General features: G+C 45.9%; 1 protein-coding gene across 7 annotated transcripts in view; it reads right to left on the bottom strand.

The window, feature by feature from the left end:
- znf385a (zinc finger protein 385A) overlaps positions 1 to 13,398 on the bottom strand; it is a 49,039-nt gene that overhangs the window by 14,752 nt on the left and 20,889 nt on the right. For 3 of the 7 annotated variants that reach the window (XM_040192935.2, XM_040192936.2, XM_078092015.1), the window contains exons 2-3: positions 6,557 to 6,708; positions 1,316 to 1,426 (exon numbers count right to left, since the gene is read on the bottom strand). In XM_040192935.2, the coding sequence (XP_040048869.2) occupies positions 1,316 to 1,426; positions 6,557 to 6,708 (263 nt within the window). The other 4 variants (XM_078092004.1, XM_078092013.1, XM_040192937.2 and 1 more) reach the window with 4 other exon arrangements.

The raw sequence follows: 13,398 nt of genomic DNA on the forward strand, positions 1-13,398 counted from the left end.
CCTGTTTTTGGGGGGGCAGCGTTCTTTGTATGTTGTGGCAATATAATGATGGCACCCAGGTCTCTCTTGAAATTGAAAACAATTGTATATTAAGCCATCAGTGTTTGTAGCACAGTGAGGAAGAGCGATCTGTGCATGACGTGGGAAGACTGGCCAATTATCTCTTGTTCATTTCAGAAAACAACAAATATTTGAGAGGTACTCTCAGCCTACTGCTATTAACAGCATTCACCACCCCACTCTGCACCTGCTTCCCCACATTTGTATTTCATCTATATTCTAGGGCTGATGTGAAAGAAAATACAGTAGAGTCTGGAGTCAGCTGTCATTAAAACAACAGTTTAACCCTACGTTAACATTTACAATTCTTCACAGATGTCCTGTACATCCTAACTTAGGACGTGTTGTTAGCCACTAGCTGTGGGGCTGAAAGTATTTCATTAAATGAACATCTTTGTTTCCTCCTCCAGTGGAGACATCTGCAAAGAGTAAGCTTACGATTACAGCCCTGCAGCTCCCTGACCACATGGAGACCTAATTGTAGACCTGAGGAGTATATATAGAACCAGTCCACTCCTTAATGCTGTGTATTGTGGGTGCATGTACGCCCTGGCCCCGAAGTCTGCACCACTGAAAAGGGAGCATCACTGCCAAATGACACACTGCACACATGCCATTTGGAGCTGTTGTTGTCATGTGTTCTGTTGGATCCTATTTGTCCACAGCAAGAAGAAAATACTGAAAATTAGTTGCCAACAAACTGAATACTTTCTTGATTTTTGTTTCCTTTAATTTATGGTCAGTTGTGTATGCCAGTTGCCGTGGGGTTTAGCGTGTCGTTAAACTCCAATTAAAAGTTTGGATAGAAACTACACCATATGTGCAGATGAAAATGTGTTTTAAATCATGGATTGACTAAAACTGGATCATGAAAAACGTGTTGTTGTTAATTCTAAAGAGATTTTCACTACATGGCATACTTGAGTGAAATCAAGTTTAAACATAATAAAGATCTTACTCAAATTCTGTCAACATTGAAAGAGAATATCTATTTGAAATCACAGGCTAACATCTTATTTCTCTCTCAGCTTTGTGCTGCAGTGATTATTGCCTCGAACTCCAATCCTTCTTAAAATAAATTAAATTCCAACAAGGTCGCAACTGCCAAAACGCAGGCCAAATGCACCACAAAGTCAATACACGCGTTCCGGACAGCTGATAAATATTCACACAGAAAGGTGTCTAAAGTGAACGGCGCATAAAAGGCGGAGAATGCACCCATCACGAGAGATGGATTCGCTCTATATTTCTGTACCTCTGAGTTGAAGCGGATCTGGCAAACGTTACAGGAGATGACTGGCCGCTTGGTCTTCACCAGTGGAACTCCAAAGGTGTGGTTAATCACAGCCTTCTGCACCGGGTCCATCTGACGAGGGAAGAGACAAAGAAAGAGAGGCATCTGTGAGCTATAATTCATACTCTTTTACTGCCGTCCTGAGCTGTCGGTGGTAAAAGTCGACGGGTTGGTCCGTGCCCTTTACCTCAGAGGGTAGAAGGGCGAGCTCCAAGCGCTTTTTGCCCAAGAGACTGAATTTGAAAGTCAAACTGACTGCGTGGATAAAGCAGGTATTTATAGTGCAACGCAGTGCTGTACGTCTGTCTACTGACCAGGTTGTGGTTCATTCTGTTCCCTGTGCCACTTGTTTCAGCTGAGACGTCCATCATCTGCATTGTTTAAAGCACCTCGCGCACATTTAACTCTACAAGGAGTCGGCGGCTAAGCTGCCGACTTAAAACTCTGTCCCGGACACTAGAGACCCTGCTTGTATGGATCTGGAAGGGCTTCATTCTAATTATGTATCTGTTTGAAGCTGCATTTATCTACTGATCACTGTTAATTGGCCCTTGCATTAGTCTGGAGTGTGCGGCTGGTGAGGATTTCCACCATAAACAATTGTCTGGCACTGAGAAGGCCAAGCGTTCAACGTTTAAGACGTTGGGGCAATGTAAAATGAATAAATATTCCTTGCCTGAGGAACACAATGGATATGACCCTATGTGTGTTTTGAATTCAGAACTCACTCAACAAATGTTCCAGACAGTCCTCCAAGTCTGATGCAAGCCTGTTTTTTTTGTTTTGGAGAGAGCTACAGACTGTAAATTACTCAATTTGGCTCATCTGTATGTGCAATTAGGTGAATGCCAAACTGTCTCTGAAGCTATTTTGCACCTCGAACCGTAGTCTCACCTAGAAGCCACATGAAGGGACGGAGACGAAAAGGGCGGCTAAAATGAATATTGTTACAACTCATGCACCCTCCATTTAGAATTCTGCACATTGGATGTTACTCAGTGACTCCAAGGAAACAGGGTAAACAGAGAGAGAGAATGAAAAGGGGAGGAGGCCCGAGACATTTAGCTGGGTGGCATGACGATACAGAAACACACCATCTGGGGTACTGGGAGAGGAAGATGGATTGGGACAGATAGAGGGAGAAAGGGAGGGAGGAATGCAAAATAACCCAGAAATAGAGGGAGAAAAAGAGGCCTAGGCCGGACATCCTATCACTGCACATTCTTATCTAATTTGGTTTTCTCCCCCATAGTCCACGTTCCATGAAACCCTCTATTTCTGTTCCCAGAAATGGCCTAAAGTAGCCTCTACTGCCGCTGTGAATTCAAAGGGATCGAATGGGATGGGCCCACTGAGCAATGGTGGATGAATACAACTGCATGAATACCTCAGCTGCTTTGCAAGAGGCAGGCCGAAGAGAACCAAAATAAACCCAACTCCCACATCACAAGCAAGCATAACTATAAGAGTTATATACAATGTACATTACAGTGACCGATGAAGTTTAATAAGGCCTCGGTGGTGTAATTGTACACATAAATCATGAGCTTCTCCCCATCCGGGCCTACAGTGCTCTGTGTGTGGGACCGCTGTGATCCATCCAGTATATTCAGCTGTTAAAAACAACGCCCAGCTGCCAATAAGCCTTTTTGGAGGGGAGCTCACTTGGCCTCAACCCATTTCTTCTCCAAAACAAGACCTCATGAAATAGGAGCTGAGCCTTGTGATGTAAGTGGAGTGGGATTTTCAAAAACTCAATCAAGTTGCCTTGACCAATTTTGAGAAAATCACCAAATGTCTTTTAACTTGGCAGTGTTTTCTGCATCAGTAGTGGGTGATTTATATCCCTTTAATGTATTTAATCTGCCCAGTAAAAAAATGAGTATAAGCTGTTTGAATGCGGTGAAATGGATGTTAGTAAAGCTCACAGTTCATTGACTTAAGTATCACTCAGCGCTCGCATCCTTACGACCTCCACTCCTTAAAGCCTTTTGTTTACAGTTTCTTCTGATGAGACACAGACCAAAGAGCAACCAAGCTTCTCTCAACGCAACATGCAGCTAAACTCATCACATCCTCATACTTTTACAGGCGTTTTCTTCAACTCTCACTTCACTCTCATGTTTATTCCTCAGTCCTTCCTCCTTCCTTCGTTTCTGTTTGCTGTCCTCTGTGCGTTCGATCTGTCCTCAGCAACAACGTATTTGGAAGGATGGAATTCCAGCAATGAGGAATTACACTGGCCTGTGACTCTCAGTGGGACCGCTCTGGCACTCCCACAAGAGTCTGCGCTGTGCCAGATAAGAACAGCCGTTGAGACTCTAAGCTCTACAGTACTTTTAAGTTGGGTCCAGATTAGAAAAAATAAAAGAACTCCAGCGAGCATTTAGGTACTCACCTTCTTCTCCTCTGTGTCTGATGAAGCAGGGAGCTGCATTGGTCCTCCTGTGTGTGCGCTGATGGCCAAGGTGTGTGTTTGAGCCTCAGCATGTGTAAGATTAAGAGTACGTGTCGCACCTTCCTCACTCATTCAGCCCTCTGGTTGCTTGTCAATACTGAATACAACAACTCAAGAAGAAGAAGAAAAAAATCTCACTTTTTCCTCATAATGCCATCTTTTTGTTTTTGCCCTTTCGGCTCACTCTGCTTCCCTTTAAAACGCTGACAGAGAAGAAGAAGGTGCTGTAAGGATTTCTTCTCAAATCGATGCCTTATTCTCTTTTTCCACTCAAACATCACCTAACAAGTGCGAGTCCCCTTTGATCGTATTCCTTCTCCTCTCTTTCACTCTTTCTGTCTTACGCTTCCCTACAGTGCATTTCCCTCAGTTTGCTTTTCAGTTTTCTCCTCCCCTTCCCTCGCTCGCTTACAGTCTCTCTCTCTCTCTCTCTCTGCCCCCCCCCCCCCCCCCCGCCTCCTCCACCCAAGCGGCCCCTTCTTCATGCATACTAGATTTCTCCAGATGTAGCCAAGATTGGGTGACCCACCCTCCTCCCGCTCGACTCCCCTCTCTCTTCACACCGTTTACCAAATGCCATCATCAGCCTCTGGAGCTTTTGCCCGCCCCATCAACCCTCAACCAAACCACATATGACTTCACCCGCACACGCCCACATAGACTACAACTCTGCTTTCAAGGTACATGTGACGCCCTACAGCCAGACATTGAAGCGCAGAAGGTCCGAGGAAGCCCTAAAACGGGCTCTATGGGATCACAATTTAGATTTGTCTAAAACGTGCAGGGGTTGTTCATCAGTTGTTCTGGGGGGACATTGATGCAGCAATAAGACACGCGGCGAGAGTTGTTTAGGAGGAGAATGAGAAAAGAAAAAAGGCCGGGACAGTTTGTGAGCTTCAACAGGCCAGTTTCATTGGGAATTCCTGACTTTGCAGCCCGTTCGGGACACGCATCTCGCCTCAGAGACGTATGCGGGGGTGTCTGCATAAGGACCAGCTGCCGCAAATAAATAATTTGGCCTTGTCACTGTCTAGAGGCGCACTGAGCGGGACAGGCAGGTAGAGGACAAATCACATCGGCTAGCCATTAAAAGTGTATACAGCTTTAAGAGAGGCCATTCGTCTGCTATGAGGCTAATAACCATTAACGTGAGTCCCATTAAGACGGGACAAACTCTGCACACATCACTTAATAACTAGGATTGCTGTTATCTTCTCGCAGGGACGCATCGCAGTGTTACTGCTGCAATGCCTGTGTCTCCATTGACATAGTGTCCAAATTATACATTTATCCCATTGGGTTACAGCGAAAAGGCCCCAGGAAGCAACTAATGCACTGGAAATGGTACCTTTAAATGTTATATAATCTTAGTTCACCCTCTATTCATGTAGTTGAATGAAAGCGTCATCGGTAATACTCTGATCTTCTGCCTAAAAGCTTCACAAGTGAGAGAGAGCTATCCAAAGAAGGGCCTCGAGGCCGAGCCCTCAGTTGTTTTGCACTTTACAGATCACAGATGCATTCTGTTCATGTCACATGTAAAACAACCGTGCGTGACACTCCAGGCATCACGTGCGCTTCTCCTCGTCAATTGTTTTTATTGCAATGCAGTAAAAGCCTAAACGTACTGCCGATGCGATGTGTACGTGCCTATGCGCAGTGGAGCTATAAGGTCAGACTGCCCTTCAAGCCTCTCCTATGGCCCCATCTCCTGGCCGCCGCGGGGCTGTAAAACTCCACTTGCAGTCATCAGCACCAACAGCTTTTAATATTCACAGCATCCCTGTGGACTTTGAGATATTGCTAACGTTCTGATAAGGACGATAGGGAGCAGGGGGATGTTACAGAATGAGGGAGGGAGAGACGTTCAGAGGGAATCCTTCAGAGGAAAGAGCAAGAGTGGAAACTGAGTGCCGGCGTAATTTCAGTATCCTTATTAATCCATGCCTGCTGGGTACGCTGCAGTTTTAACATCAGTGCGAATTCTTCCACTCATGTCACGGCCCGTGGAGGCCTATTAGAAATGACTGCATCGCTAAAATGTGCTTAGCGGTGTCTGGACTCCTGTAACTATCCCAATATTATACGTAGTGAAAGCCCTCGCCAGTTATTTCCAATTAGTAATAGTGGATCGCTGTCGCACCTTCGCTAACCTCAGCCCAAAAATACTGGATTACACATGCAGAGAATAACAGACAAAAAAAGCATTGCAGTACGTGCCAAGTTCACAGATTTTACGTATTGCTGACAAGAAATGTGTTGACGTTCCCTGATGGAGTGCGGATGGAACAGGCGGCACGTTGTGCTGAGCTGGTGGAATGCAAAGTGTCTCTATGGTCTAATCTAAATGTTAAGATGTTAGTCGGGGGCCTGGGGGAACAGGAAGATCCCTCTCCGTTGAAATAAACACCACATCAAACAAACTGTGGGGTTTGAAGTACCCAGCTGTCGGGACGGCCTTCGAACTGCTCATTCTCATTCTGTGCTTTTCAAATAAGGAAAGGAAAGGAGTGTTTTCATGAAATAATTCAGTTATGGGAAGACGCTGATTTGTTTTACTGAGGCCTGCCTATTACAGCAGACATTTGTAATGTCGTTGGCTGACGTTACCTTCTCCTGCATGTCTCCTGGATTCCCAGATCGTTTGGACAAAGTGGCCGCTCTCAGGTGTTTGCCAGTTTTTTTAAAACTGGTAAACTCTCTCTCTGTGTATTTCTGCCTGTGTGTCGACCATCAACTCTCACCGTGTTGAAGCTGTGGAAGAGGCTCATGCTGTGCGGAGGAGGGGTGGTGTCCATGGGGAATTGCAGGAAGTGTTTCATGTCCAAGTGGGGCTGGATCATGGTGGGGGTCCGCAAGAATGTTGGCACCGCCGGCCCGGCCCGGTTTATGCCTCCTGCACACAGAGACAGTGGTGGATTAATATACATGCTGTCATGTGTAAAACCGTATTAAAAGCGCCTCCATAAAAAAAAAAAGACGGATCGAGATAATTAAATGACTTGGACAGCTTATTGCAGCTTACAACTTGTTTCCTGGAGTCTGCCGCGGAATTTGAGAAACAACAATCAGCCGTAATTTCCCTGCAAAGCAACCCTTTCTTTGTATGCAAAGCAAAAACTATGTGGGACCCCGAGTGGAACATGTGGTCTCTAAAACTGAGAGAAAAAGCATCATCTGGGCAGTCGAGGACATCTGAACGATTGCTGTTGACACACATTATGTTTTTTCCTAACAGGTTAGCCAAGACTGGAGCGCCAAAGTGCAGCGGCCCTGCTGTGTACAAGTGCTGCCATGCTGAAGGGCTTTCTGGGCTTTGTAAAATTTACATCAACGAAGCATTTCATTATGCTAAAGCCGCCACATCAAATGAAGCAGGAATGGCACAGAGGCTGAAGGGATTTCTCTTATCCACCTGCCTCGCTCCTTCCCTCTCCTCTCCAGGGAGACATCTGCAGCTTGATGATAATGACTTTCATCTCAGCGCGTGTTGCTTTATGTCATCCTGCCTCGTGCGCCGCAGTTGGATTACTTAGTGATCTCCAAATATGGAGTGAGTGAATCATGGACTCTGATCCCCCCCCCTCCCCCCCCCCCTCACATCTTACTCATGCTCCGGGCTTTGACTGCACGCTGTTTGAGCAGGTTTTTCTACAAGAGTTAAAAACCTCAGTCACTGTTGTGGTGTCCCACCATCTGCACGCAGACACAAACAGCCGCGCCGCAATGTCACCGTTTAATTCTCGTATGAAAGCGTGCAAGGATGCGCGGGCTATTCTCGTCATTGCTCCAATCTGCAGTGGCTCGCTCCCTTCCTCATCCCTCCTCGTCTCCTCTTTAACCTCTGTCAAGGATGATAGTGACGGGGCCCACACAGCAAAAACTCACCAGGCTCTTAGATTAAGCCTCTTAATATCCGCAACTGGATTTCTGTGGCTTTCAAATTCCCCCGAGACTTAAGGCTTTGCCGTTCTCCTTTTTGGGATCGCTCTAAGCTACTCTCTCTCTCGCTCCATTAACCGCCGTTCCCCCTCGCCGCTTCCTGCTCCAACTCGTTCCTACCTGCTTCCACACTGTCACACGGTAACGTGAGCATTATTTGACACCAGTGCATTCTCACCGAGCTTCATGTCAACTGAATTTGATCAGAGATAATAATGTGACTTCTGCAAAGAGCAGCGTGGTGTAAAGTTTTGATTAGAGAGAGAGCGAAAAGTAAAGAGATTGACTTTGTCAGACTAAGAGAAAGTGCTGTCTCAGCTGAAGCCCGGCTGCCTCGGGCTGAAGAGTACTGCATTATCACCTCTAGTTGGGCATCACATTTTTTCCACTCGACGAAACACAAATATACAAATGAACGTGTGAATGAAGAAAACAATGCTCACAAGCACGACCTCTCCTCAACTAACAAGTGCCTAATGGTTTTCCAGCTGTTGGATTGTACTCGTCTCACAATCTCAGGCTGACTCAGTCTTCGAGTGTTGCTCTGCATGTATAATCACAAAAAGAAAGTCAGAATTACAAACAACAGCAGTTTCAAAAGGTGTTTTTTTTTTTAAGCTGGCCTGTAATGAGGGAGGACGGCGGTTACAGTAGCTGCTCTCTCCTCCTCTACCTCCATGACTGATGAAGGCAGCTCCTCCTCTCGGGCTGTACCACTAACAACATGACTAATACGCTTCCTTTTGACTGCATTCATCATGGCACTATACCACATGTTGATACATGGGCTTTGTTTGTTTCCCTGGCACTTTGTGCAGGAATGTGTGTGTGTGTGCGTTTTGTTTGGAAGCGCCTCTGTTGAACAGTTGTAATGTTTGCAGCTCCCCAGCGAGTCTGCACTTAACTATGGAGACTGATGCTGGCACTGGGTCAGCCGGCCTCTGGCATGCACACAATAGAGAGAGAGAGAGAGAGAGAGAGAGAGAGAGAGAGAGAGAGAGAGAGAGAGAGAGAGAGAGAGAGCCTGTGCAGCAGCAGCAGGAGGAGGTCTGAGGAAGTGAATGGAGCTGGTGACCAGAGAGAGAGGAGTGGTCGACCTTGGATCAAAGACACAATCTGTCCCATCAGGAACACTGTGTGTGTGTGTGTGTGTGTGTGTGTGTGTGTGTGTGTGTGTGTGTGTGTGTGTGTGTGTGTGTGTGTGTGTGTGTGTGTGTGCGCGTGCTCTTAGAGGCATAAATCTGAGTGTGACTGCTTTTTTTTTTCCTCCAGTGTATAATTACCCCATTAATTTGAACCTCTCTTTGGGGACCTTCCCACACTGTATATCAAACAAATGGCTGTATGGAGCACGGCTTTGCCTGTGTGACCGTTTTCTGTGCACATGTGTATTGGGAGCAGTGTGTGTGTGTGTGTGTGTGTGTGTGTGTGTGAGTCCCACCGGACTCTGCACATCAAACACAATCTTGCATTTGAGCCAGAGTTAATAAAATGGTGAGCTGAAAGTGTTTTGTGGTATTAGAACTGAAGTTGACCCCGGGGGTGCGATGAAACCGCTGTCCAAGTTCCCACTATTGCTACCGTGCACACCCGTAACACTAATGCTCAACTCATTCTTTAAGTCATCCACCGATAATTAACTAAAGCCAACAAGCAGAAATAATGTATATTACTGTATGATAATGTATAATACTGTAATGTGAAGATTTCTCTCTTCTAATAATTGTAATTCAAACAGAACAAAGTCCTTGAGGACACTGTGATGGACACTTCTCTCTATTATCTGATTAACGCTGACTGAAACAATTAAAGAGTTGTATTACTGTCACATAGAAATGAGCTGCTACATGACGGTGTCTTTGCTCTAATCTCTCGGGTCTCCTGCACCTGATTTTAGACAGAATTTTCAGCTTGTTACACTCAGACTTGGTGGAGTGGCTGAATTCAAAAGGCCTGGACCCGGAAACCCTGCAACGCTTCCCGAAGCCACATTTGTGTGAGTGCCACAGATTGACAGACAGGTCAATCTCAAGTATAGAAGTATGTACACATCTATGTGTATAAGCACTAACGCTTGCTCAAAATTGGCAAAACCTGCATATTATAAAATATGATATTGATAAACTATAAAGCTGTTCTTTCAATTTCAGGGATGTGTTCTCCTCAGTGAATGTCTAATTCTGAAAACTAAAGCTGTAAAAGTCTCCATTGGGTGTTTTTCTTGTTTACGGTGCAGAACAAAAAGCAGTTCCTTGAATCTAGGCTGAGAGAATCTTTTCATGTCTTGAGATTATCTAACAGGCCGTGTAAATTGTGCCACACTGTGTTCAGACTTCTTTCCCATGGGCATTGGGTGCATTCAGGGGAGAACAATGGCACCAGGGTACTTGGCACCAAGCACGCCGGACAAGCACAGATGTGCCAGGGTTGTTGGCAGCGGAGGCAGAGAGGAGGAGGAGGAGGAGGAGGAGGAGGAGAGGAGGTAACAGGCAGGCGGCCAACTTGCTTTTGGGTCGCGCCGTGAAGCAGGCACCTGTCTTCCACTTGGCCACAGCGCAGGGTGACATCAGCTGGTATGTTTGGTATGGGAATATTACGGAGAGAAGATTGAATACATTAAATGAGAAAGGATCTGACGAAGATAAACATAATTAATGTTTTATATATTTTTGTCCAGCTCAAAGTTGTTTTGCCACACAGCGGCTTTGGTGATAATCTGTGCAGTGTTCATAATTTACTTTATGGACTGAGGTGCATTGAGGTTGACTTTAGACTTCAAGAAAGCCGGACCTCGGCTTATGCATCCATTATTGAGGGAACTCTGAATCGGTGAGTGGATTTAAAGAGCCCTCGGAGTGCACAGGTTCCTTCCTCAAGATTTAGCCCCAACATACAGTAGACTCCCTCATCACCTCTTTTTACCTCTCTCTCTCTTTTCCATGCACCTTAACCACTGAGGATGAGCCTTCCTGTAATCTACATGCTATTAATATTATATTATGTTATGAAGCTGTCAGACTTCTTTGTCTCTGCTGTTTCTTATGGGTTGAACTGTGTCACCACTGACTGTCTGCATTTCTCCAACCATCTCTCTCTCTCTCATTTGCTCCTCGTCTCCCTCGTGATTGGCGCTGTGTGTATTTCGCATTGAACACAGCTGTGCCCGGGGCTACAGGAATAGCCAATTTATTTCAGCGGTTGCAGCAGCATTTGGGCGCACGGAACAAGAGGGAAACCCAGAATAAAAATGTAGTCATTCGGTATTCCCTAACCGGCTTTGGTCTCAGCAGGACCGTGTGCCTCCCTTTCACAAGTGCAATCAACAGGATCAAAAGCACAACCAAAAGCCGTGCACAAAGCCCAAAGGGAAAAGCAGTCACACAAGTACACCCACACACCTGCACAGTTTTCCAAAAGATTTAATTTACTTTTTCTCGAACACTTTTTCTCCTCAATGCATCCACTTTTCCACACACAGGGGATTATCCAGCCGGGCCAATGAAAGGCAAGATTCCTCAGACAGGGATCTCTGCCTTCGTACCGGCCTCCACCATGAAGCAGTCCGGCCTCCCCAAATACACACTCGCACAGAGCAGCCTTCTGCCTCACCCGTCACCTCGAGGTCCTGCAGAACAGAACAATATGCAGGTCATAAGCCCTGAATCTTTGTCTTCAGCTGCTCACCTCCCTGGATGGTCCCTTTACAGACAGCTGTCTCGCCCCTGCTAGGAGTGAATTATCATCTGATGGCCTCTGACTCACAGGTAACGAGGGGCTTCACCAGAGAAAGCACGGAGTACAACAAGGCAACACGGGTACACGTGCATGCAAAAAGAGCCAAAACCTGAGTAAGTGTGACTCTTAGTGTCCACAAGAGTGTGCTGGTGAGACCCCCCCCCCCCCCCCCCCCCCGCTCCCCCCACTGTAAACATCATAGGCATCACTTACCGATGTTTTTTGGAGCGACAAAATAAATAAGACATATAAAAAAAAAACTATTCCTATCAAACTTCAGTGAGCGCATCTTTTTAATCATGGTCTGTTCATTATTTGCTTCCTATGAAGGTTAATACGTGCACACGGTGGATGCAGATAATGATCTGTTTGATTTTCTGCCTGCTACTGCTGAATTTACTCTCTAATGGGAGGATTATGTAGGGTTAGTGGGGAAAGCTGAAACTTCTCTCCTTGCTTCAAATGCCAATTGGCTTCTCTGTCTTCATTCATGTAGCATGTCAGGTATGTGTGTGTGTGTGTCAGTAGGTGAGTGTGTGTGTGTGTGTGTGTGTGTGTGTCAGGGAGTGTAAAAAGGTTACGACAGCTTAGTTACAGTGAAGTAGAACAGCATTTGCGGCTGAAGAGTTATTAGTCAGAACATGTCTTGGCCCTTGAACCAAATATGCACTGCAATGAAATTTATGAACACACTCACAAAAAATGCAAATTACCATGAACTGTAAAGTGCTTTTCCAGTTTCTGAATGTATTTGTGTCAGTGTAGCATAACTGCACAGGCAACATGATTGTGTCTGTCTACGTGGTTCTGCATCAGAGGGAGGGGTCTTCAACTTCCCCCTCTATTTGCAGGTCCTTTAGCGTCAACCCAACCTACCGAATAGGAGAACAATTAAAAAAATGTTATTTCACTGTACGGTACAATACGAACTGTTTGGCTGGCAAACACAAATCAGGTATATTAAAGTCCCAAGTGTGAGTTCATCATCCCCATCTTTCCACGTCACACCTCCACACCAGAAACTCAATCTATTGCCCTTTTGCTGATCGGGGAACAGCTTTTCCTCCAAAAAACAAACATCACCAGACATGAACCGGCTATTGTTATACACGCTGCACAGATAAGACAAGGTAAACTTCCTGTCTATTCCAAAGGGAATAATGACAGAGTGGATGAGGTGGTAATAACACCCTAGGGAGATAATATGACAGTGGTAGGCCCCAAAAAAGCCCCCCAAAAGATCCTATCTTGATCTCAGCTAAGTAGCCAAATCAAGGCTGGGGGGATTTAATTGCCAGTCGGTCTCTTCGGTAGATTTCAAGAGGGACGGGGAAAAGAAAGATGGGAGCTGCAGGGGAGAAGGTATGAGGGTGAAGACTGCCTGTCTCCAACCCCCCCCCGTCTTACCTTATCAACCATCCACTCCACAATAGACAGTGTCCAGAATGCAGACCAGGGCCACTGCGCGTGTTTGAGTTACAGAAGCAGACGCTCCCTTTTAATCCTTCAGATTAAATCGCCTCGTGGCATCTAGTTTGGTAGCGAATTACCTTCCGGAGGCTGTTGGCTTTTGTTCCTTGTGAAGTGGTGACGTGTGTGCGGGCAGAAACACAAGCGCAGAGACAAGCACGCACAGGCAGGCAGATCTAGTGGGCTGAGCGCTCCTAGTGACTTTGCTCATGCCGTAGATAATGTTGCAGCGCCGTGATCAGCAAAGCCAAATCCTGCGGCTGATTTTTCCTCTTTCTGTTTACAATGAATCCATATCAGGTATCCATCCGAGGAGAGAGAATGTGGGCTTGTGAAATGATGCAGATCTATTCACACACACACACACACACACACACACACACACACACACACGACTGATCTCCTGTAGGACTCTGATCATGATGATAGTTTGGGAGAG

Source organism: Gasterosteus aculeatus, chromosome 2 (genome assembly GCF_964276395.1).
Source record: "Gasterosteus aculeatus chromosome 2, fGasAcu3.hap1.1, whole genome shotgun sequence".
Taxonomy (NCBI): Eukaryota; Metazoa; Chordata; class Actinopteri; order Perciformes; family Gasterosteidae; genus Gasterosteus; species Gasterosteus aculeatus.